Here is a 25,383-nt window from a genome sequence, read left to right as displayed (position 1 = left end):
AGTTGTGTTTCCGGGCCATCATATAGCTTGCTGAATTTAGGAACCATCTCACATATATACACACGCGTGTCAACCACAATCATGCATGGGGATGTTCACGTATATAATATTACAACCGACAACGAGGTTGCGAGTATTCCCAACGATGTCGGCATTTGCATATGATCATGGGTATGTCGGGGGCAGAATTTTACGCCGGAAAAGTGATCGGAGGTTTTGCAGCGCCGGCCGGATATGGTTTCCCGGCGACCGTGGAGGGAAGTATCTGAGAAGAGAGGAGACGCATTTCTCTGTTTTTGTATTGGAAATTTCTGAGATTAAAGAGTATCCATCAAAGATTTTTTTTTTTAATAATCCGAAAATTTATCAGGTTTTTGACCCGATTACTAGAAGATCGGAGAAGTCCATGTGAATATCTCTCATCTTCTCAAGTGAGAATTCAAATCCGGGTTAGTAAGAAGCTTTGCTCCTTTCCTTACCGGTTGAACTGTCCAATCTGAGTTGTTATGAACGATCCAATAAATGCGATAATTTGGTATGAAACGGTCAAGTCGGGATGCTGCATAAAAAACCTTTTCTAAATGAAAATTGAAACCTTTAGGATCTATTCACTCAACTACATTGAACCTCCTACGTACCGACCAAAATACAGAACCTTGTTTGTCGGAAGAGATAGATAACTTGTAGCAAAAGTAAGCTAGACAAAAAAAACGGTGAAAAAACTAAGATGAGAAGACTTGTACCAGACGTAACCTACCCTGTGGAAAGCCAAAGAAGAAGAAGAAAGCACAACCATTCAGCTTTGCTCACCGGCCACTGGTGGTAGTTCCGCTTTGGTAGCAGGGAATGCTTCCACCAAGCCCTCGATTTTCTCTCGGGCAAAAGTTTTGCAAATTTAGCAAAATTAGATAAACCCTAAAACCCAAATCCGACTGCCCAACATCAGCCTGAGCAAATTGTTCTGAAAATGGAGGATGAGCCCCGAAACACGAAGAAACTCCCAATTGAAAAAAAAAAAAAAAAACAGCTTCCACTTGTTTTCCCGAGCATGTAAGCGCATCTATCACATGAAACATACAAATCCCTAAACTTTACCAGAAATGAAATACACCATAAATCGAAATTCGATGATCCGACGCACGAAATCGGAAACAAAGACAAACCCGGGTACGGAACACAGCCCAGGAACTATGTGTCCCCTGCCGACAATAGTTTGCGAAAAAAGAAAACTCCTTTGCGAAGATTGAAACTTATCAGCTAAAAACAGAGGGCAAAGCAGAATGGCGGTTTTGATCTTCCTCGAGGTCGCTTTCACCTGAGCAGCCACTCGAGTCACCTTCTTCTTCTTCTTCTTGCTCGGGTTCTTCCACTGTAGCATCAGCTTCAGCCATTTCCACATCTCGCTCGGAAAGCCGCTGTTGCAGTGGCACTGCGTTGCTGATGAGCTGACCCGTCTTGAGCTTCTCTCGGTAATCCTCCATTTCTGCTCGGTATCGTTCTTTGTCCTCCAGAGCCTTCCCTTGGTAAACCTACACAGAGTATTTCCAACAGAAATGTCAAAAAAGCAGCAGCCAGTTTCTCATCAGAAATCATAGAAAATTGTCAATGACGAGCCCTGAATCAAATGAGGTATTCGGCAAAAGAGCAAAGTTCGATCCATCTATCTATGCATTGGAACATTACCCAGAAAATTTAAAAGAGTGAAAGAAGAGAGAATCCGATCTATTCATACCGTTTTTTCCTGTTCATTTAGCTTGTTCCAGAGTTCACCAATCATCCTGCTGATATCCCTGTCCTTACCTGGGTGAAGCGGCTTCAGCCTTGCGTGCTGCTCTGCGAAAAAGAAATTATACCCGCTTCTGTTTGGCTTCGGGTGAGCTGGATCTCGTCTCTTTATCTCCGATTTCTTTCTTCTCCTACGGCGTTTTGTCCCTGAAGGCACCTGAGAATAAGCAGCATTGCCTGTCCAGTTGCTGGGGAAAACACCATAACTTTCGGGAGCTTGAGGGACTGAGTTCTTTGGAATCTGATACAGGACTCCTCTGAGTTTCTCTGACCCGATTGTGACAGTAACGAGATAACCACTCTCGAATTTCCCATCGATGACTCCAGTCACAGGGGAACCAGTTGAAGATGCTGAGACAGCAGAAGAAGAGGGATTACTCATTTCTGTTAAGTCACAAGAGAAACAGATGGTATTATACAAGAGAAACAGATCATGTTCACCGATAGTTTTGCAATTAAAGAAAGCTTGACACAGGAAGGAATATACCAAAAAACATAACACATACGGAGCAAAGATAACAATTGCGTGAAAATTTCCCGAAAAGGAGGAAAACTGTTTAACAGAAGGCAATGTTCCAGGTGAGATTCAGAATCTGTGAAGCTGAAAAGGAAGAAACTCTTTTCTTGGATTTGACAGTCACAGTTGGAGGTAACCTTTTCGAGTAGCATTCATCTATCAGATACGCGGATTTGCAGCGATAATCAGATAAAGTGAATTAAGGAAAGGGAGAAAAAAACGAGACCTGAAGGGTTTTCTCCAGAACCGATCCTTGGATAAGAAAATGTTATAGCTTGAAGTTCTAAGGATGGCCTTACAGCGGTTCCTAGCGAGGAGACTGATCTATTGGATTCTGCAGAAACAAATACTTTTACATAAACACCAAAATATATGGATACATTTCTTTCCGCTTTATAGTTAAGGTTTAAACGTGCATACCGGGAGGAATCTGACCACGAGCTTTGAAGAAATAGATTTGCTCGTAATTATGAAGCAGCGAGAAGTAGTATTTGCGCAGGACAAAGGATGCATTCGTTGCTGTCGGGGGAAAGTTAAATGTTGCGGTTACTTCCTTCCATCTTCTTTCTCTAATGATCTGAAACTCAGCAAGGGAAAGATCCAATGATGAGGAAATTCAACATTTTTCAGATACATTCACCCCTTACTGCAGAGAAACGAGGCACACGAAACAAGTCATATAGGTACGGGAAATTCTTCGTATACACTAAACACATTACATGGATTATACCTTTTCAATTCCACCACGAGAAGTTACCTCAACAAACAGCTTATGCAAGTCCAATTCCCGTCCCCCTATGATCGGTATCCTACAATCACAACGCAGAATGGAGACAATGAATGTGGATGCTAAAAATGTTGCAGCAACCCACAAGTATCACCGGCATAAGCAGGTGTATTTCGTATATACAATCCAACATGTGGGTTATGCACTACTCAGCTATATCATGCTCAAGAAAAAGAAGAGCCGGCAAGGGGTACACAAGTGTTACAACGTCCATCAGTCAGGGAATAAATACTTTCATAGAAAGACTAAGAACATTGGCTTGGATCAAACATCACATCCATGCAAATCGATTTCCATTGCAGACAGACAGACAAAACTCAACTCATACCAGTAAAAGGCATCATTTTTATAAGCCGTTCACAACTTTGAATGCAAGGAGAGGATAAACAAACAAGAAAATAACAGGAATACAGAATTGGGGTTAGCATGAATCATCCATCCAATCCAAGAGGCTAAACTCAAAGGCAGAGACTTTCCGTGCTCATTTTCTAAAAAATTTCAATAGATAACCAATGGAATTGGTTCTGTAGTAAGAGAATCCTCTTCTAAGGATTAGACACTCTCAAGTTCTGCACTTGGTGCCGAGCAACAAGATTGAATAAGTACAAAAAATGGGGGAAACTAGAAAAGCTTACATGAATTTAGTACCCATCATAGAGTGAAGCTTTTCCAAGGTCGCCATGAAAAGCTTCTGACTTGCCACCACATCCTCGTACCTTGCAAGAGGAGATGGGTAGGTCGGGGCATTGCGGTTCATGGCTACTGTGCTCTGTTTAGGACAAGAACTTGATGCCATTCCCAATTGTCTTTAATCCCTATGAAACCAAAAAATCCAAGGGAAAAAGAGAGAGAGAGAGAGAGAGAGAGAGAGAGAGAGACTTGAATGTCATTGTACGTATTCAACAACCACTAAACATCCTTCAGCAATCACTTTCTGTTTATTAAATGAAGAAAGTTCAGAGAATTAAGGGACATGTCTTACTCATAAAGGAATGACTGTGACAACTACTAAACATATATATTTGGCTTCACCATCAGAAGGCATTCAACAGTTTTCCAATCTAAGATGAGCATTTGCATGTAATGGACGAATTTCATGTTCAATTCTGTTTCCTGGCAGAATTTGGCTAATTGCCAAAAGAATGCCTGTGAATCTAAAAACACGAACTCAAAGAGACAAACACAGGGACACAATAACCACAGAAGCAACCAGATGATGCAATGACTACACCAATAAGAAGTTGAAAGAGATTTCAAAGATCAAGAAGATAAACACCAAAGACTATGAAGAATATATAGTTGCTGTCATGGCCATGAATTCTTCCCCTTCCTCTCCAAATTCTATGCACCCAAAGAAATGAACACACAGACGCCATTAATGTGAAGAGACTTGTGCTTAGAAAGCAGACAACTCTTTTCAGGATCCAGAACAATATACCTCTCTCTCTCTCTCTCGGAGAAAGGAGAATATTTTTGCTGATACGTATATATAAACGTACATATACAGGAGGGCTATGACTGACATTTGCGTGAGAATCTATGAAAGCAAAGCTGAAAAATCCCAAACAGGCATATTAACAAATACATTACAGGCATCAATTGGATTTAATACCCCAACAACTTCCTCCAGGAGCCCATTTAATTTCTTATTTATCTCGCAAAAGAAAGAACAAATCTTTCATAGACATATAGCAAGAAAAATCCATTTTTGCGGGATAATTTTACAAAAAAAGAACAGAAAGAAAAGAATTAAAATGAGAAGATGAAAATACAAAATAAAAAAAAAAATCTCACTTTGCTTGAATTTTCATAAAGATCTCAACTTTACTTTTCCCCCTCCATTAATGGTGCAGCGCAAAGAATATAATGGAAATGCAAGCAAAGAAGTAGGCGTTTTGTATATGTGGGCGTTTATATATATATGCGTATATATGGAATTTCGTATGGATGTGATGTTTCCGAAGGTTAAAAAGAGAGAAACCCAGATGAAGAAATAACAAAGGGAAAGGCTATAAAATATTAAAAACTTACCATCAGGGAGAGAGAGAGAGAGAGAGAGAGAGTTGAGAATATGCAAAAAGGTACGAGGAAATCAAGAAAATGATGCATCGAATTTATGGAAGAAAACAATTTGCTATTTTAATTAAAAAATAGATTTTACAATTAAAGATTGGCCACACAAAAAATTTTCGAAAATAAATGTAGTTTTTTTTAATGAGTTTTATTCAAGCCTATTTTCGCTATGTTTATATAGATTTGTAATCATATATATATATACATCTCATACAGATATATCTCTTGGTTGTTTTTCCTACTTTTTTTTAGTGACGTTGAAAAATAAAAACTAAAATCTTGAAAATATATAAAATAGGTGAGAAAAATAAAAAAAAATGAGATGATTTGGTATCTGTCCTACGATCCAACCGAACAAACAAAGGGTTATAAACTAACAGATATTATGAATTATCCATTTTTATAAACTTTTTTGTGTGAAACAAATAATTTTTCTTATATCTCCGAATGCATTAAATTCATTCTTTAGATTGATTATAGATTCTTCGTCCAATTGGCAAATGTAATTAATTCTAAGGGTTTGAAAATTGAAACCATTAATATTTTCATTGAGAAGTTTTCAAATAAAATTTTAATGATTTGCTAAAGGAAAAGAGAAACTTTCAAACAAAAAAAAGGTAAAAAAGGAGAGAGATATGAGTGCCGTAACGTACGAGCGGCAATTTTTCGTTTCTGAATTTATATTTAATATAAATACGTTCATTTGATTTCCTCATTTTGTTTCTTTATGCAAAATAAATGTTTTTGAAAAAGATAAAATTCATTGCATTCTTGATGTAATTAATTGTCGAACTAAAATCTCTTATTTAATATGCTTATATAACCGTCCAACTTCAAGTGAAGTGAGTTTAAAATACCGAGGTATCATAATTATTTCCGGAAAAACTGCAAAAACATATATAATATTTCCATTTTTTTTTATCTTTGCTTTAATGTTGAATTTTATACTTCATATAAGCTTGATGTATTGATAAATATACTGCATTATTACAGAAATATGAAAACTACATTTGTGGAGGATAATTAATATATATATATAGATATATTTCTACGTTTTTAAATTGAACATATATGTGCACATACACAAAAGCAATGGATGACTTGCGCCCCAAGGTTCGTGACAAATGTCTTGAGAATCATAATTTTCCGTTAAATTAAAGATGGACCGTAGTAAACATTTCAAGGCCCAATAAGTGTCCATTAAATTATATAAATGGGCCTAATAAAGGCTCAATAAGTGTCCATTAAATTAGATAAACGGGCCTATGCAAGGCCCAATATGTGGTGTCAGCGTCAAAGTATTTACGTCTGACATATTTTTATGTTTTTTTTTATATAATAAACAGGAATATTTTATATTTGTCGTGATCATCGACTAACCAAGCTTCAATCACGGTGACGGTGCAACCCTTTGGAATAATAACCAATTTCCAATTTTCCATCCCAAAAGAAAACGAAAACTATCTACATTTGGACGTATTTGCAATCGAAATCGGCGTTTTTTCCGTTAGATTGGTGTCCTGATTGATATATTTTCCATGTATTAACAGCTCTAATCATCAACGACGATACGAATTTTGTAAAAACCAAAATAATTAAAAATTATATTTTTTAATCTATAAACTATAAAGTTATAAAGAGCTGATTTAGTCAATTAGTTGCCACATACATGCATTATGGCACATTCGAATTTTTTGCTTTAACTATAAAAAAATATATTAGAAATCTTATATCCGTTTGGATACGGTAGAGATTTAAGTAGAAAAGTTTCATATATCCATCTTTGAAATAAATTAAATTAAATTTTAAAAATTGTGGATAATAAAATGTCGCGAATGATTTAGATGGTTGAGATGTACACACCGATTTGAATGATTATTCCAAATATATGAATTGTTCGTGATATAGAATTTGTATTTTTCTTTGCCGTTACTATGATTTTGTATAATTTAAAAACATGCGTCATGTCAAAATCGAACGAATCAAGATTGAGTCTGATTTCTAAGTACCAAATGTCAGACTTTTGTACCATTGTGTTTGGTTCGTGACCTAATCAGATTCTCATAATTAAAACCATGCATGGATTATTTTTTTTTTGGTCAAAGTGCATGGATTTTGTTGGCCCAACGTAAATTCCCTATTTCATGTAAATATATTTGTGCGAATTTTATATACATATACTTATAAATAAATAAAAAACACGAATGACATCTTTATTATAAAAATGTTAAGTTAATCAAAATTGAAAACTTCGAAGATTAATTTTCAATTTTGGATATTTGTTTTTGTATATCTCTATCGCTCTATAGTTGACTCTTAAGAGAACAAAACATTTCAATTAAAAAAAGTAAAGAATATATATCAATACCTTTAGACTTATTTTGTCATCTTGAAATGTGAATGGCGCCAAAAGGGCTATATATATATATATACTATAATTATTATACGATTAATTAGCTTAACGAGGAGTGGTTGCAACAATTACGTTTAATCTAAACCTCTAATTAAATGGGATCTTTTTTTCACGACCGATGAAAATGAAACCTCGCGAAAGGGAAATACCATTAAAAGGTAGGCCAACCACATCACCCAACCTACTCTAGCCACATATTATATATATATATATAAGCTACATATTATTTAGTAAAATAACAAAACCTTTATACTATTGTCGTTTCGTAAGGACCATATTTGATTTCTGTATCCAAATTACAAACTGAATTTTGATACAGAAATGTTTAAGGTTTATATTTTGTAAGAGTAAAATATATATATATATATAATAAAGAACGTGTCTAATACCTGTATTTTATAACATTTGTTAATCTAATAAAACATTTTTGGCATGTTTAGATATACGTGACACTGAAACATATATACATGCAAATTACATAATGTATTTGGTATAGGAAAGAAGATATATAGATCATGTATGTATATAAATATATACATATATGTGTACGTTTATAACAAAAAATGTATTTCTTTTATAACATTATAATATTATACGTCTATATTTATTATAAAACTAAAATTACAGCTTTATCGCTTTAGAAATCTGATCTTATATAGCATTTATAGCGTCATTTAATGACCTTGCAATGGCCAATCTTTCAATCAATACAAAAGCATTTCCAACTGTACTAAAATTGACTTCTCTGTGACCACAATAATACTAATTAATTAATTAATTAATTTAAAAACAGCAACAATTATAATTTCAACATATATATATATATACATATATAGTTATTTTATATGTACCCACGCTTGTTTGGATAATACACATACTTCAAGGTAAGTCCATATCCGGACGACATTAATCACGCCAATGGTTGCGGTATTTCATTATATTGCTCATACATTAGCCAATATAATTAATTTTAAATTTAAATTATTATATACATTCTGGATATCCACCGATGTTATCCATATTTATTAATGTTGATATTAGGCAACAAATCTCTATTAAAAATCAAATCCAAAATTTCAAATAACTCCGTATTGTTTATGAAAATAGTTAATTATTAAAAAAAATCAAAGGTTAACAAATGCCTTTTAATTAGTGATGTTAAACGGGCAAGTTCGGACCAAATCGTTTCAATTTGTGAGATAAATAAAAATAAAAATATTAAAAAATGATAAAAATATTTAAAATTGATGTCTATGTATAAATAAAATTTTATGGGTCTCTGTTTTTTTATTGCTTGCCATTTCAAATACAGCTTAATGTAATTGTTTAGCATTCAAGGGGCATCATCTCGACATTGAAATTCCATGTGTCTGTGATATAATCAATTTGAAAATAAGTAAAATAGTGGCCTGATTTGATTGATTACCCGAGCTAATGGAGTTATTCAAAAATGCTAATAATGATTTTCGGCTGATTTATTTTCATATTGCAATATTTATCTAAACATGTGCTTGTTGTTAGTTACCCACTTGCTTTGCCTTGTTCGTTTTTGTGTTTATGTTTACCTAATGGAAGAATTCGTGCCATTTTGGTGAGAATTTATCTTCAACTAGGTGAAATATAGAAGACGACAAATTAAAAGGTTCCTCATGAATTTTCAATTAAAAAAAATTAAATTAAACTGAGGACAAAATATTTTTTTTTTTTGAAATCTATAATCGACGAGAATTTTATATACGAGAAACAAACATACGATTAAAGAATCAATCTCCTTAGTAATGACACGTCCCAAAAACAAGAGGCGAAGAAAATTGTGGGTTGGAAAATCAACCTAATCTCGTTGAAAATCCATCCCAAAGTAAATGAACAGATAAATCATCCACCGTATTTATGAATTATGACCATATTATATAATCCCTTGCCGCATTTACTCTGTATCTCCAAAAGTTTTTAAATCGTTCAAATCATTTCCACGTATGTTGTAAGCGTCTCGTTTTCATTTCACATTGTCATGGCGGTGGACCGTCGTCTCTGCTTCGTCTTGCCGGCGGTTTCCGGCGAGTTAAAGCCTTCTGTCACCGTTGATTACACCGGAAACACAGAGACCAAGCGTCGGGATTGTGGAGGTCAAGTTCTGGGCTTGATCGGAGATCTTTTCCGGCGATTACAAGATTCTAAATGGGCGAGTTTGAATTTCTGCAGAGACTCTGTTTCGCAAGAGACAAAACTCTTCGCCGACATGGAAGGTGTTCAGATTTCAGGCAAAATCGGCAGTGAAAACCCGAGAATCTTCGGATACTCCGAGCTGTATATCGGATCGAACGGCTTCAGCGACGACCAGATCCTCGGAAGCGGCGGATTCGGTCGGGTCTACAAGGCGGTGTTGCCGAGCGACGGAACCACCGTGGCTGTGAAATGTTTGGCCGACAAGAAAGGTGAACATTTCGAGAAGACTTTCGCGGCGGAGCTAGTCGCCGTCGCCCAGCTCCGGCACCGGAATCTGGTGAAATTGCGTGGGTGGTGTATTCACGAGGACGAGTTGTTACTCGTTTACGATTACATGCCGAATAGGAGCTTGGACCGGGTACTTTTCCGGCGACCGGAGAAGAGCAACTCGGGTTTCGAACCGTTGGATTGGGATAGGAGAACGAGAATCGTTCGAGGACTCGCCGCCGCATTATTTTACCTCCACGAGCAACTGGAGACGCAGATCATTCATAGGGACGTGAAGACCAGCAACGTGATGTTGGATTCCGAGTTCAATGCTCGATTGGGCGATTTCGGCTTGGCTCGGTGGCTCGAGCACGGGATTGAGTCAGAACCGAGTTACGACTGGTCGTCGTCGATGTCATCGTTTAGGAACCACCAGTTCCGAGTTGCGGAATCGACTCGGATTGGCGGGACAATTGGGTATTTGCCGCCGGAGAGCTTCCGGCAAAAGACCGTAGCCACCGCGAAAACCGACGTGTTTAGCTTCGGCGTTGTAGTTCTCGAGGTGATTTCCGGCAGACGCGCCGTCGATCTTACGTACCCAGATGATAGAATCGTCCTTCTCGATTGGGTTCGGAGATTATCCGTTGACCGGAAAATCCTTAACGTCGGCGACTCACGCTTGCCTGAGGGATCTTATTCTCCCTCCGACATCGAGAGATTGGTTCATATAGCTTTGCTCTGCACGTTGAATAATCCGCAATTGCGACCCAACATGAAATGGGTCACCGGGGCTCTTTCCGGCGAAATCTCCGGCACCTTTCCGGCATTACCGTCGTTTAAGAACCACCCTCGTTACATCCCTCTAACTTCCCTGACGTCATCTACGCCGACCACAACGACCATGACGACGACGACGACAACGAACCGAACCTCCACAACGAGCTCCAACACGTCGGCAGAGTCCACATCGTCGACGAATTACGTCACTGCCCTGGAGGAATCCATTTACCATACGGCAGAGCAGGGGCAAAACGGGTATTTCAGCAACAACAGCCGGCGCCTTGAGTCGTCAAAGTCGTTTGTCGTGGACACGCCCAAGGAAATTCCATTCAGCGACATCGTTTCGGCGACGGATGATTTCTCGGACGCTCGCCGCGTGGCCGAGGTTGACTTTGGTACGGCCTATTACGGTTTACTAAACCGCGACCAACATATTCTGGTCAAACGGCTTGGTATGACGAAATGTCCAGCATTGGTAACCCGGTTCTCGACCGAGCTCGTGAACCTCGGCCGGTTACGCCACCGTAACCTCGTCCAGCTCCGGGGATGGTGCACTGAACATGGGGAAATGCTCGTTGTATACGATTATTCCGCCAATCACATGCTAAGCCATCTTCTCTTCCATAACCGGAATCCCAAGAACCCGGTCCTGAGGTGGAGGAGCCGGTACAACGTGATCAAATCCCTTGCCTGTGCAATACGGTACCTCCACGAAGAATGGGATGAGCAAGTAGTGCACCGGAACATAACATCCTCCACGATCCATCTCGACCGAGACATGAACCCGCGGCTTGGTGGCTTCGCCTTGGCTGAGTTCATGGCAAGAAACGACCAAGCCCATCAAGCGGCTAGGAAGAAGAAAGGGTCATCGGTTCGAGGGATTTTCGGGTACATGGCGCCGGAGTACATGGAATCTGGCGAGGCCAAGACGACAGCAGATGTGTATAGCTTCGGGGTCGTGATTCTCGAGATGGTTACAGGACAACCTGCGGTGGATTTACGGAGGAGACAAGAGGATGTACTTCTAGTGTTGAGAATCCGGGACTTGGTCGGAACGAAGAAGAGGCAGTTGGAGGAAGTTATGGACAGTCGTCTAAGGGAAGAGCACGACCGGAGAGAGATGGCGAGGCTGTTGCGGTTAGGGTTAGTTTGCACGAGGACCGACCCGGGTCTGAGACCGACCATGAGCCAAGTGATGAGCATTTTGGACGGGAACGACAAGTTTTTCGCCGAACAAGGTCGAGAGGAAGGCAGCGTAGACCGCAAGCAAGTGTACGGCTCGTCCATGTCAATGATCCGTGGAATGCAAGCGCTTGGGATTCACTGACGATGAGTGTCATGGGAAAGGTTTAGGATGTAAAACATACTTGGTTGGTCCAATGTGATCTTAGTTGTAATGATCTTTTCTTGTTGGATTTTGATTTAGTATACCGGGTTTTGGTTAATGGTTATACATGTTGGTATTTTCAATTTGGGGTTTTAGGATCGTTTGGTAAAGGTTTAAATTGGATATAAAACAATTTTCAGGTTTGAGAAGAACCACTGTTTTTGATTTGGTTGTTGCAGTTGTTTTTGATCGAACATTGAATTCGTATGTCCTCTCAAAGCATATGGTAAAGATCGCATTTTTAAAATCAATAATACATGAGAAAAAAGCTTATATCTAAATCCATTTGAATTCTTGATTCTTTATAGTATAAAATAGATTTATGCTAAATACGTTTATTATTTGTAAAAAAAATGCATATATGCTTTTTTTTATTATAATAAAACTTGTTTGCAGTGGTTCCAAACTTCAAATACGTTTGTTTGGTGGTCCCCCCCCCAAAAAAAATCACAGTATGGCGTGTTAATTATAAATATTAATCTAAAATCTGGCTCTTCCTCGTAGGGTTTTCCCCTTTTTCCTCGATTGCAGCGTTTGCTTCCTTCTCTTGATCTCTGTGTACGACGTCCGCGTCTCGCTCGGTTGAATCCAGATCTGCAGCTCCTTGCCAAAGAAAAATCTCTGTTCGATTGATCGCTTACTCGATCGATCAATCAATCAATCTGATCCTATTCTGGCGTTAGGGATTTCATCGCTGTTCAAGTGAAGAAAATGGCGCAGCAGTCGTTGATCTACAGCTTCGTCGCTCGCGGAACTGTGATCCTCTCCGAATTCACGGAGTTCAAAGGCAATTTCACCTCCATCGCTGCACAGTGTCTCCAGAAGCTCCCGTCTTCGAACAATAAGTTCACCTACAACTGCGACGGCCACACCTTCAATTACCTAGTCGAAAATGGATTCAGTGAGTCTTCGTCTCTCGATCTGTACTGTTCTTTTTCTGATGTATTCATACGTGTGTAGTCAATTTTATGTTTCGATTTATCTGTGAGTAGTACCTTCGGCTTGTTTCGAATGTAATCTGTGATAGATTTGTGTTTATCATACATTGAATGAAACTGAAATCGTGATCTGGAATCTGGATCTGTCTTCTTATCTGGTTTGCTTTATCATGTGTTTCTTCATTTATAACATTACAAGGTTTTAGCTGGTTTGATTTGAATAACGGGTCTGACTGTTTGTTTTGAGATGTTTCCTGGGTCAGTTACCTCTGGGTTATTCTTATGCTTTGCTTACTGTATTATACGTGATCAGATTGTGGGGCAGTATTGCTGCGGGACTTGTAATGGCCAATAGACTGTTCCTCTTCACCCCATTCCTCCTGATTATGTTGGAAGTTTTTCTACTTTTATTGATCTATACGGAATTAAGAATACCCAATCTTGTTCTTCTTCTTCTGCAGCCTATTGTGTTGTTGCGGCTGACTCTGTTGGGAGGCAGATTCCGATGGCCTTTTTGGAACGAGTTAAGGAGGATTTTAACAAGAGATATGGTGGAGGGAAGGCTGCAACTGCTCAAGCAAACAGCTTGAATAAAGAGTTTGGGTAATTCTTTAACATCTCCTTATTGATATTGATAATTTTGTCTTCCATATTCCCGGTTTAGTTGTTGACACGGGTGGTTGCTTTAAAGCTCTAAACTGAAAGAGCACATGCAGTATTGCATGGATCATCCTGAAGAGATTAGCAAGCTTGCTAAGGTGAAGGCCCAAGTGTCTGAGGTTAAGGGCGTAATGATGGAAAACATCGAGAAGGTCAAGCACTCGTTTCTTTTGTTAATTTACAATCTTACACATCTGTTATGTATCTGCCACTGTGTCTGGTTAGTAAGACTAAAGTTAAACTACGTTGTTACATCTTTGGAGGCCCTTACCCATCTTGCTCGCTTAAACATATGTTCAGATATTAACGTTGGATTCACTCATTTGCAGGTTCTTGATCGTGGTGAGAAAATCGAGCTTTTGGTGGACAAAACTGAGAACCTTCGCTCACAGGTTAGTTAGTGTCGTATGTACATGGTGACCCACATTTCTAAATACCTTCAGTTTCTCCGTTGTTGTTTCTATGGTGTTCCATAAATTAAAATTGATACAGGCACAAGATTTCAGGACACAAGGAACTCAGATGAGGAGAAAGATGTGGCTTCAAAACATGAAGATAAAGCTCATAGTCCTCGGCATCATCATCGCCTTGATCCTCATCATCGTCTTGTCAGTTTGCCATGGTTTCAAGTGTACTTAATCTGGGAACTTCCTCGGGTTATATCTCAGGCTCTCAGCCCTATACTTACTCGGGTAAATCGTGCTTTCCTTTTTTCTTTTATGGCGCCATCCTCATTTCATGTGTCTGATAGTAGTGTACGTCGTCCTGAACCGGTTTTGTATAGGCGATATGTATATACAATATAAAATCTATGCATTGTACAACATAGATTCGCTTCTCACATTCACCATGGATTCTCCGGTTCCTTGTTGAAGAGGCAAAAAACAACACCAAAAAAAGAATCACGTTGTAATGATATGGATGGTTGTCCGAATCCAAAGGTAAGTTCCGGAATCGAATCCACGTTTTGGTCGGAGGAACTGCTTCACCAAACGCAACTCTCCGATCACCCTCACCGGTCTGATCCTCCGTTGGGCCCCACTTGGCCTCCAACTCTGATAAATTTATGTTTTGTACTCGGTGTACTCTTCTATACGGTTCAACTAACTTTGATAAACACACACACACTAATTAGGCATTTTTTTGTTTTCTTTCCTTGGATTATTTTCACTCCCTCTCTCTCTCTCTATATGTAGTAGTATAGCATATAAAGCATGAAATTTCAAAACTCTTACTAATTTTGTATTTTCTCAAAGTTTAGGCCGCAAATGTTAATTTCTTAAATGTTAAGGCGTTAATCCTGAGTTTCCAGAAGCTTTAGGGTCAAAACTGGAGGGCCATTAAAGTAACAGGCTTCAAAATTAGAGACTTTTCAAACATTGAGTTCCTAAAATGCCAAAAATTAAAAGTCTTCAATTTCAGGGGGAAAAAAACATTCCTGAAAATTGTATTTGAATTAATTAACTATATCATCATATATTAAACTTTATTAATGGAACGTTAAAAGGGAAAACTTCTCTCTTGTCGCGCAAATCCAGCATTTTCATTTCTCTCTCCGATCGCTGCGTTCTCTCTCTCTCTCTCTCTCGCGTCCTCTGTTACGTTAGACCTTTTTGTTTTCGTACACACGAAGAAAGAACTAATCTCTCTGATCGAAATCGATCGGGTCGCAGTCTGGTGTTTGGGTTTTCGTTCGTCGAGATTGCGGGTAGAAAAGAAATGGGGCAACAATCGTTGATCTACAGCTTCGTCGCTCGCGGCACGGTGATTCTCGCCGAGTACACCGAGTTCATGGGCAATTTCACCTCGGTCGCCGCACAGTGCTTGCAAAAGCTCCCGTCTTCGAACAACAAGTTTACCTACAATTGCGATGGTCACACGTTCAATTACCTCGTTGAAAATGGCTTCAGTAGGTCTTCTTCTCTCTGTATGGACACGTTTCGATGCTAGATTTGTGCGTCTGAATCCGTTTACGCGTTGATCCGTATATTGGTTTCGAATCGGGAGGCTGTGTTTTGATCTACATTTGGAGATCGGTGTATGCAATTCGAGTGGATTTATTTTAAAACCGTTTTGATTGATACGTGCAAACTTCGCATATATGTTTAGGAATTCTTTTGATTGATTCATCAGATTTTGCGTATATGGGCATTCAGGTTTCTCGGTGAACATGGCTGAAGCAAGATTTCATCTTATTATGTGTATGTATTGGGATATAAGTACATCAATCCTACTGCTTAAAGTCTTGGTTCGATCCAATAATTGGTTTAGTCGCAATCGGAGATGTGTCCTGGATCTTGTTGTTTCATGGGTTCTATGATTGCTTGTTTGTGAGATGGACCTTGTTATTGTCTGCTTCATTGTGATGAATTTTGGTTCACATATTAGGCAAATCAAATAGGTTGTTTGTTCTGAAGCATGGAAATCATTTGCAATGGACGCGTGTTTCCATAAATCTCATTTCGTAAACTGACTGTTGTAACAAGCTTGTAGTGGTGTATGATTTCGGTCCATGTGGATGTCTACTTGTGTAACCAAAGTTCTTATCTTCTGTTGATGCAGCCTATTGTGTTGTTGCCGTTGAATCTGTTGGGAGGCAGATTCCAATGGCATTCTTGGAGCGTGTTAAGGAGGATTTTAACAAGAGATATGGTGGGGGGAAAGCTGCTACTGCTCAAGCCAACAGCCTGAACAGAGAGTTTGGGTACTTTTCCTTTCTTCCCCTTTTGAGCTCTACTGTTGGGGTTCAAAGATATTCTCATTATTTCCATTTTTGTGAATGCTGTCTTTTAACTTTGTTTGTTTATACTGAAGGTCTAAACTGAAGGAGCACATGCAGTACTGCGTGGATCACCCCGAGGAGATCAGCAAACTTGCCAAGGTGAAGGCTCAGGTGTCCGAAGTTAAGGGTGTTATGATGGAAAACATCGAGAAGGTCAGAAGGAAGCGTGTTCTTTTCTTGTAATATGATTTATCGTTGTCCATATCAAACTCCCCAGATTGTTAAAATAGTCATTTATTCTCTGCCTCACCCCAAAGGACCAGATTTTCTCCTTCCCCGAAACTGACTGTATTTTCATATGGATGCAGGTCCTTGACCGTGGTGAGAAAATCGAGCTTTTGGTGGACAAAACTGAGAACCTCCGCTCACAAGTGAGTAGTTATCTCCTTTTGTCAAATTGTTTCTGTAGTTTTGGGTTCAAATACATGCATTTATCTGTACGTATACATCTCTTTGTTTGGTTTATGTTTATCTTGCAGTCTGTTACATCTGCATAACACTTAATTTATTCGGATATCTACAGGCGCAAGATTTCAGAACACAAGGAACTCAGATGAGGAGAAAGATGTGGCTGCAGAACATGAAGATAAAGCTCATAGTCCTGGGCATCATCATCGCCTTGATCCTCATCATCGTGTTGTCGATTTGTCATGGCTTCAAGTGTACCTAGCATGGAATTATCAGTCCCCATACTGCTACTAAGCTGATTGAAACTCCTTTTGGTAAATGTCCGCGTTTGTTTTTTGCCGTCGTTCTATCTTCTCTCTTCTCTGTTAGATGGGTTTGCCCTTTTCTTTGTTTCTTTTTCAATTGTTTTTGTTAGTGTAAACCTTCTCGATACTGAAAATGATCTTTGATGGATCAATGATTGAAACAGATTTAAAACTTTTGGTGGGTTCGTAGATTAGTGTTTGGGTTCATAATCTTTTATAGTCTATGCTCGTTTTCAATATCCTGATGAATGATTAAAATTTTTTGAGCCGAAAACACACCCATCTCTCTACTCTGTAGTCTGTTCCTGTGGAGTGTGTATTTTTTATTACAGAGACATCTTGAGGATGGAAACAAGAACAAGAACCGATAAAGTAAGAACCCTACATTTCCTTTTCCTCTCTCAGTATCTATCTGTCGTAGCGATGAATTGTGCTGTGTCGTAAATCCCTTCACTAATACAAGAAGCATCAAGTTTCAGTCTTTCTTTCTATGAGTTGATCTACTAAATTACCCAAGTAAATTCAGTTATTTTAGGATTTCTGATTCTTGCCCTTCCTAGCATTATTCTTCTCTTGCATCTTCTTTCTCTTTTCTTCAGCTGTGACCCATTTGTAGTCCCGGGGAATCACAAAGAGGACTTGTTCGTTTTCTGCTTTACTGATACTACAGCTTCCAGAACTTGAGCTTGTTGGATGCAGATCCGGTGTTTTCATCCACTGGAACCATGACGAGGAGGAGCTTGAGGTTTGTGTTTTTCCTGCTTTTGAACTGTTTTTAACAGAATAAGGAGTATCCGGGCTCGATGGTGGAGTCACAAACTCATCTTCAATTGGTTGTAGTTCTTCAAACTTTGTGAATGTTACAAGTACTCTAATTGTAGGTACCACCGGAATAGCAACCTGCAAAATTTGAAGATTAAGACAGAACCAAAGATATGTGAGGAAGGGACAAACATTGGTACAGATCCATCTATTAACCTTGACAGGAAATGTCCCAGAAGGCAGCTTTGTAGTCAGCAGCTCCCTTAAACGGCGTATTGCCTTAACCTTGTTTGCGAGGATATCAAGCAATGGTAGTAGTTCTCTGGTTTGTAGTGGAAAGCTTTCGGAAAGCCAAAGAACCGGCCTCAGCCCTTTCTTGTACTCGTTCTCTCGGCTCCCCTCTCTTATGGCTGCAGCCCCAACTGAGTGTCTTGCAGGTGTTATCTCTCCTCCACCAGTTAGGGTTTCATCGCTTGCTTTCTCATCAGCAGAAAGAGAACTTCTTGGGGGAATATTCCGTTTGTTCCCTTCATGATGCTTGGTTGTGTCTCGTCTCCTCCAGCCACTGAACCATTCTTTCTTCTCCAGCCGAGCTGTCTGGTTAGAACTCTCTGGAGAACTGGACTGGATAGCGAGTTCTAGTTGTTTCTTCTCGTCTTCTGTCAAGATATCCTCGAGATCATCCTCTGTCTCTGTCTCTGTCTCTGTCTCGTTTTCTCGGGCAGAGTTGGAGAAAATCTCCTCTTCAGTCATTGCTCCAGGTATGCTCCTCGATTTTATACTGACAACAACATTGTGCATATCGTACACCTTAGCTTTCCATTGTCCGACCATTTCTGTCTTCTCCTGCCGCCTCCATGTCATCTGTGGGAAAAGCATTGCCTGAGAAACATCTATCCCTGGTCTGAAAATGCTGGTCTTGGACATGGCAGCCACTTCTTGACTAACTTCTGCTTCTGATGCAGGAGTTCCCGCTCCTTCTAAGGCATTCATCATCTCCTTTTCCTTATGGGATATTACGCAGAGAGATCCGGGCGGGATTCTCCCGTCTTCCGACCCGTCTCCGAGAAACATTATACTCTGATCCGACCGTTGAATCCTGAAACCGTCAAACCCAGCCAAAGTCATGTCGGCCCTAAGATTTGCTCCCCTCTTCCAAATCTTGCAAGTGTCTGAAGGCGCTATCCTGGAAACGAAGGGTATAACCGAACTCTCGAAGTGGAAAGTGATCTCCATGTAGAAATCCCGCATTCTGTGCATTGTGGAAACGAGCCGAGGCAATCTCCTACACCATTTGGCCCATGCCAGTGGCTGATAATGTCTGACGATACACATGGCTATACCCTCTTTTCTACTACAAATTGCCTCTTGGAGAGCACTCCATCCCTGCTCGTTCTGCAAGCTCCAGTCTGCTCCCGCTTCCATTAGCATCTCGGCTGAGGCCTCGTCCCCGAGCTTGACGGCCAGATGAAGAGGCGTGTCCCGGTTTGGAACATCACGCCTGTCTATGATGGCCGATATGGAATCAGCTTTCGCCTCCTCGGCTATGGAAGTTGCTTCGGTTTTGATCTCTGCCGGGTCATGCAGACGTGGGAGAGAGGATAATATTCTCCTGAGAGAAGCATAATCTCTGGTGATGACAGCCTTGTGAGCAGGGCTGTGAAGGTACTTTGAGACATCATCAATGGTAGCCATGTCTCAGGACTTTTAACAACAAAAAACCTGAAACCGGTCTTCACAAGTCAAGTTCCGAATCCTAGCTTCATATGTCTTAGAACCTCTCCAAATGCTCAGAAATCCAATGAAGCATATGAAACGGGCAAAAGTTTTGCAAATTTAGCAAAATTAGATAAACCCTAAAACCCAAATCCGACTGCCCAACATCAGCCTGAGCAAATTGTTCTGAAAATGGAGGATGAGCCCCGAAACACGAAGAAACTCCCAATTGCAAAAAAAAAAAAAAAACAGCTTCCACTTGTTTTCCCGAGCATGTAAGCGCATCTATCACATGAAACATACAAATCCCTAAACTTTACCAGAAATGAAATACACCATAAATCGAAATTCGATGATCCGACGCACGAAATCGGAAACAAAGACAAACCCGGGTACGGAACACAGCCCAGGAACTATGTGTCCCCTGCCGACAATAGTTTGCGAAAAAAGAAAACTCCTTTGCGAAGATTGAAACTTATCAGCTAAAAACAGAGGGCAAAGAATTTTCTCTTCCTTTCCTGGAAATCTCGCCTTGCGGGAAAAGCCAAAAGGACCGTCGAGATCCGTTGCTTACGAGGAATCGGATCCGACCCTAGAAGAAGCACTCTGTTGTTGTTCGGAGAAGGGATCTAACGACAGATTTGAAATGGTGGAAAAGGAATTCACAAGCAGAGAAGAAAAGTTCTCTTCTTGGGTTGTTTCCAACGTGAAGCTGAAAGAGCCATGTATATTCTAACCGTTAAAACAGCTCCAAGTAAATATTACGAGACCCTATGATAATTTTGTTTTTTTTTAATCATAATTAGAAATGTTAATATTACTAACGTTTTTCTTGGAAATAGGTAAAAGTCAGAAAACGACAAATTATTTGATCCAAAAATGGATATATCCTCGAATAATTCGTTCGCAAACCGCCAATAGATATTTCATTTGAGGGTTTGGGTTAGTGTACGGCCCAACCCAACATAAAAGCCCATTATATGAAGGCCCATTTGAAACCCACTTGCGGAACTCGCGCTGGTCAAACTATTTATTTCCCTGATTCCCTCTCATCCGGCTGATTTGATAGCTTTTGTTCCATCCAGTGTAGGCACACCTGAAAACTGTTAAAAGAATTCGAACTTCAAGAACCCTAAATTCACTTCTTTGCGATCGATCAGGTGCGAATTCAATCACTGCTCTCTCAGTTTGACGATATTAGAGTATATTGTTAGGATTAGTATAAATACATTTTGTATTTATACTAATCCTAACAATATACTCTAAGATTAATATGAAATGATCCATACAAAATGTATTTATACTAATCCTAACAATATACTCTAATAGACGAATTCTCCCCAAGTCTCGAGTTCTTGTTTACTGTAATTAACATTCCCGATCGATTAGTCTCTAATGGCGCTGTTTACGCAGAGGCAATGCGCGATCTCTGGAGATATCTCTTGCGAGGATCGAATTAGGGCTTCTGATCCGCAGGGAACAGCTACTCCGTTCGGCTTAGTTCGTCTTGATGTTCACATTTAAGATTCTTGAGAATTTGAGTTACAAGTTCTTTGATCGAACACTGAGTTCTTTTGATCCTTTTTATAGCCCGATCTTGTTCTTCGAATAGATCCCTGTTCTTCGAATTTGTTGCTTATGAAAAATTTATATTAGTTGCAGGAAGAGATGGAAAGGTTTGGAAACAATGTGGAATCCTTTTCGTCACAAGATGATGGAGATGGGGGGGGGGGACTCCTTCTAAGCAAGATGCTGAATCGAAAGGCATTCTCTCTAATCTCACTGAATAAACCTAATACCAACTACTATACCATGTAGTAACAGTAAGGTCATTTGCTTTCATTACTCGACCATCGGAAAATTGTTCCTTTTTGTTGTTTCAGTTTACAGCTTCAGGGAGGTTAGCTCGATACGAAGAAGCAACGGTAAGATCTTTGTTTCGTTTCGTTCTTTATAGACATCACAATGATAGGTAAGATCTTTGTTTGTTAAAACAGATAATATGGATTCCGTCGGTAGGTTTCCATTTCGAACATGGAGACACTACAAACAGAGTGCATTCCAGAAGAACATCCTCGTTCGCTTCAGACATAATGCTACTCAACTGGCAGCATCCTCGTTCGACAAAACAATTAAAATCTGGGATGCTTCTGAAGTACATACTCTGTCCCTTTAGCAGTCTCATTTGAAACATAAACTATGATGTCAGTGGCTCATAAGTTCCGTATTTTAGCCGTCGATTAGTGTTTTTGCAACTAACCAATATTGTTTTTCTTTTTTCGCCAACCTGTTAGTTACATACGGGAAGGACCGACTTGGTTCAGTGGCCTAATATATTCCCTTCCCATCACCCCACTAGATGGAGATACGAACTGGATTGGTCTTTTTTGGTAGTTACATACGGACAATGGATGGTCATACTCAACCTGTAACGTCTCTTGATTTCCACCCTAAGAAAACCGAGTTGCTCTGCTCCTGTGACAGCAACGACGGCATCCGTTTCTGGAGCATCAATACGTATTCTTGCCTCCGCGTTTCACGGGTATTTCTCCTTGGACCTCTGTGATCTCCTTCGTAATCTCAGGGTCTTTTTTTATATCAAGCAGCAGGGGGCAAGAAGCACACAAGTGCGATTCCAGCCAAGAATTGTCACCGTCACTTGTTTGCTGCAGCTTCAGATAGTGCTGTGATGATTATGGATGTTGAAACTGAGAGGAAAATTCACATGCTACAGGTGTATAACCACAAGTCCAATAAGTTTTGGTTGTCTGATTTTAATAGGAACTAAACAAAATAATAGAAAAAAGGAGATAGGGATTAATTCTATTATCTTATAAACATAAATTACCATAAATTATTGGTTCAGTGCCAAATAGAAAATTGGCATGGCGATATTTTCCTGTAATATTCGATACAACTTGTACCATAAATTATTGGTTCAGTGCCAAATAGTAACGCCCATATCGAGAAGATAACACATACGAGTTAAAATAGTTAATTTTGCCATGTATCTTTTTTTTTTAATGTAAAAAAAACCCAAGAAAAAGGCCAAAAGGTATTAGTAGACGAGACAGTAGTCGCATTGGCTACGCGACGCAGCATCCACCTGAATAAGAGGAGAGAGAGAAAGAGTCTTCGGCTTCAACCCTAACTCCGATTTTCTCACCTCCCAAACGTCCATTTCCCCTCCGCGTATGCCTTTTCTTTTCCCATGAAAAGGGTAGAAAAATGGGGAAGTACATGAGGAGGAGCAATACTGCAGGTGAAGTCGCCGCTTTGATGGATGTCTCTCACCCGTCCCTTGGTGTTCTCACTCGAGCTCAATCCCTAGCTCTCCAGAAATCCACCTCTTCCCTCCCGTCTTCTCCTCCTCCTCCGCCACCGCCCCCGCAGTTTGTGGACGGAGCTGGGCCATATCTTCAACTCCGTAGTCGTCGGCTGCAGAAGAAACCGTCGATTGTTGTTATTCGCTCCGGCAAACGGAGAAAGCAGAGGAAGAAAGCAACATGCATCGAAAGCCCTAACCCTAATTCCCAAAAATTCGATTCCCCCGTGCGTTCGCTTCACGGCTCTGGTGGCGATGGGTCTCGCTCGGGTTCGGTTGCCGAGAGTGTTGTCTGCGCGAAGGAGAAGGATTTGCTGGTCGGCGAAAAGGAAGTCGATGGAGAAGTCGACAAGGAAAGGTAAGGGTTTTTCTTCATCCTCCCACAATTTTAGGGATTTCTCGCATGCCTTGAATTTGTCTTTGAAGGGATTTTCTTTAATACAAGTGTTTTAGTTCACGCAAAATTTTATGTGAACTTTGTCTTTGAAGGGATTTGCCTTTTGAACTTTGTTTGGTTGCTGAGAAAATCAAGAGAAAGTCCTGGAAAATTTTGCTATTGATTTTGGATTTCTGTTGGTTGTTTGAAACCCACTTCTACAGCAAAAAGAAAAATAAGGGTTTTTCAATTCTCCATTGCTACTAACTGAAACTGGGGTTTTCAATTCTCCGATTTGAAATATATCTTTTTTCCTGTATCTGATTTTTTCAGCTTTTCTTTTCCTGACACGCCGTACTTCTCTCTGCTTCTGGGAAAATTAGATGAATAAACGGGATCTTTTCTTGAGAGAATACGGTGAAATACGTATGTAGTAGGAAGGTGAAAGTGACAAATGGTTTTTCATGAAACTTTTTATGTGCCTTTATGTAAAGAATGTTGCATTTGTAAGTGAAATGTCTCTGTAACTTTGTGCAGATTTCTTCCTTGCATAAAAAGCTTATAGGGGAATGTGGTCAGTGGTCATCTTGTTTGGCTAGAAGTTTAGGATGTAGATTCAGAATTATAAGTTCTGTATATGTATATATATAGCTCTGTGAATTGAACTTGAGATATCAAGGTATGATTGTAGAGACTTTGACGGGTCTGTATAATTTGGAACTTTGTAACTGTTTTTAGCTATCTTCACTTGTTTTCGGGGTTTTGATGTTAAGATTGGTTAAAACTTAAAAGCGTGGCACTTGTTCTTGGAGTTGCATTTATTCTGTATTTGTGTTGGTTTTTTGGCTGCTGTGGAAGCCATTTCGCTTGAAGTTTGCTCACATAGGCTGCTTTTATTCTTTTTATCTAGCTAATATCATCTTTTTATTTGAATCTGGAAATTGAAGCTGTTTGCATTTGCCACTGATAAAGGAAATAAAGTTTGTTTGCTTTTCCTTGAGGGAGCCTTGTATAATATGACATGCCAATTGTTTATTTCATTCTATTTTTCTCTCCCCTACAGGTCCACAAGGGAATCTACTCCTTGCAGTTTGATAAGGAATCAGGAAACTGCAAGGAACCAAGGATCATCCACAAGCTCTAACCGTGATGTAATGGACGCCAGCCGAAGAGGAGAGAGTTTGCCAGGCCGTAACCTACCAACAACACATGAAATGGACGAGTTTTTCTCCGGTCCCGAGGAAGAACAGCAAAGACAGTTCATTCAAAAGTACTTAAAACTTTGCCGGTCAATTTTGTTCATCTAGTTCGTTTTCCATTTTCTGATAATTTATTTATTTATTTCAGGTACAACTTTGATCCCGTTAACGAGAAACCGCTGCCAGGACGCTACGAGTGGAAGAAGGTGGACCATTAGAGAAGGATTATTCAGGCTTTTATAGCATTTCCTGCTAATTATCATGAATCAGCTTACAAGGGTTGGTAGGTGGGTTCCATTTCTAGCTTCCATAATCCGTTTTTCTTAACATTGTAAAGCAAAAGTAGGAAATCTTGTGTAGCCTGTTCCAATGGGTCTGTAACATAGCGGAGGATATGTGTACCCAAAACCGATACCGATCCTTTGTCTACCAGACCAAATCATAGGCTCATAAGAGAAGGTTACAAGGAACAGCAGAGGGGGTTTTAGGGTAAGTCTTTTTTGTTGCGGTACATGAATTTTGACTCTGCGTTTCACTTGTTCCTCTGTAGTACTGTAACCTTTCTCATCTATCCCTTGTGTATACAACGAATGTACTGATGAAACGTTTAAGAAAACCCCCCAATGATCGTTTGCAAAAGCCAAGTCACTGATAGATGGATAGATAGTGGATGAAGAAATGGCTGATGGTCGCGGAGGTGGATGAACAGTGTCTCGTAGTGTCCCTTCTTCTTTTCT

The 25,383-nt window shown here is 39.7% G+C and overlaps 6 protein-coding genes across 6 annotated transcripts; 4 read left to right on the top strand and 2 right to left on the bottom strand.

Moving 5' to 3' along the window:
- Positions 1-1,253: 1,253 nt before the first annotated feature.
- Positions 1,254-5,113, bottom strand: LOC104827380 (high mobility group B protein 15-like). Its single transcript, XM_010560553.2, has 7 exons — positions 4,884-5,113; positions 3,725-3,904; positions 3,033-3,111; positions 2,723-2,879; positions 2,529-2,636; positions 1,733-2,169; positions 1,254-1,529 (listed from the first exon to the last, which is right to left on the bottom strand). The coding sequence occupies exons 2-7, from the start codon at positions 3,883-3,885 to the stop codon at positions 1,254-1,256; spliced, it is 1,218 nt and encodes a 405-aa protein (XP_010558855.1). The 5' UTR covers positions 3,886-3,904; positions 4,884-5,113.
- Positions 5,114-9,354: 4,241 nt separating this feature from the next.
- Positions 9,355-12,340, top strand: LOC104826118 (receptor like protein kinase S.2-like). The gene has a single exon (XM_010558650.2). The coding sequence runs from the start codon at positions 9,587-9,589 to the stop codon at positions 12,113-12,115; it is 2,529 nt and encodes an 842-aa protein (XP_010556952.1). The 5' UTR covers positions 9,355-9,586; the 3' UTR covers positions 12,116-12,340.
- A 328-nt stretch (positions 12,341-12,668) lies between these two features.
- LOC104826114 (vesicle-associated membrane protein 721) lies at positions 12,669-14,620 on the top strand. Its single transcript, XM_010558647.2, has 5 exons — positions 12,669-13,076; positions 13,575-13,716; positions 13,805-13,925; positions 14,103-14,165; positions 14,266-14,620. The coding sequence occupies exons 1-5, from the start codon at positions 12,887-12,889 to the stop codon at positions 14,410-14,412; spliced, it is 663 nt and encodes a 220-aa protein (XP_010556949.1). The 5' UTR covers positions 12,669-12,886; the 3' UTR covers positions 14,413-14,620.
- Positions 14,621-15,288: 668 nt separating this feature from the next.
- LOC104826116 (vesicle-associated membrane protein 721-like) lies at positions 15,289-17,442 on the top strand. Its single transcript, XM_010558648.1, has 5 exons — positions 15,289-15,682; positions 16,336-16,477; positions 16,588-16,708; positions 16,864-16,926; positions 17,079-17,442. Exons 1-5 carry the CDS (start codon positions 15,493-15,495, stop codon positions 17,223-17,225), a joined length of 663 nt encoding a protein of 220 aa, XP_010556950.1. The 5' UTR covers positions 15,289-15,492; the 3' UTR covers positions 17,226-17,442.
- LOC104826117 (ankyrin repeat domain-containing protein 13C-B) lies at positions 17,215-20,498 on the bottom strand. Its single transcript, XM_010558649.2, has 2 exons — positions 18,247-20,498; positions 17,215-18,168 (listed from the first exon to the last, which is right to left on the bottom strand). Exons 1-2 carry the CDS (start codon positions 19,723-19,725, stop codon positions 17,800-17,802), a joined length of 1,848 nt encoding a protein of 615 aa, XP_010556951.1. The 5' UTR covers positions 19,726-20,498; the 3' UTR covers positions 17,215-17,799.
- A 2,328-nt stretch (positions 20,499-22,826) lies between these two features.
- On the top strand, positions 22,827-25,285 carry LOC104826113 (cyclin-dependent kinase inhibitor 4-like). The gene is made up of 3 exons (XM_010558646.2): positions 22,827-23,429; positions 24,511-24,717; positions 24,795-25,285. The coding sequence occupies exons 1-3, from the start codon at positions 22,975-22,977 to the stop codon at positions 24,862-24,864; spliced, it is 732 nt and encodes a 243-aa protein (XP_010556948.1). The 5' UTR covers positions 22,827-22,974; the 3' UTR covers positions 24,865-25,285.
- The last annotated feature ends 98 nt before the right edge of the window (positions 25,286-25,383 follow it).

Source organism: Tarenaya hassleriana, unplaced genomic scaffold, assembly GCF_000463585.1.
Source record: "Tarenaya hassleriana unplaced genomic scaffold, ASM46358v1 Cleome5, whole genome shotgun sequence".
Taxonomy (NCBI): domain Eukaryota; kingdom Viridiplantae; phylum Streptophyta; class Magnoliopsida; order Brassicales; family Cleomaceae; genus Tarenaya; species Tarenaya hassleriana.
This window is presented reverse-complemented; position numbering and strand designations above follow the sequence as displayed.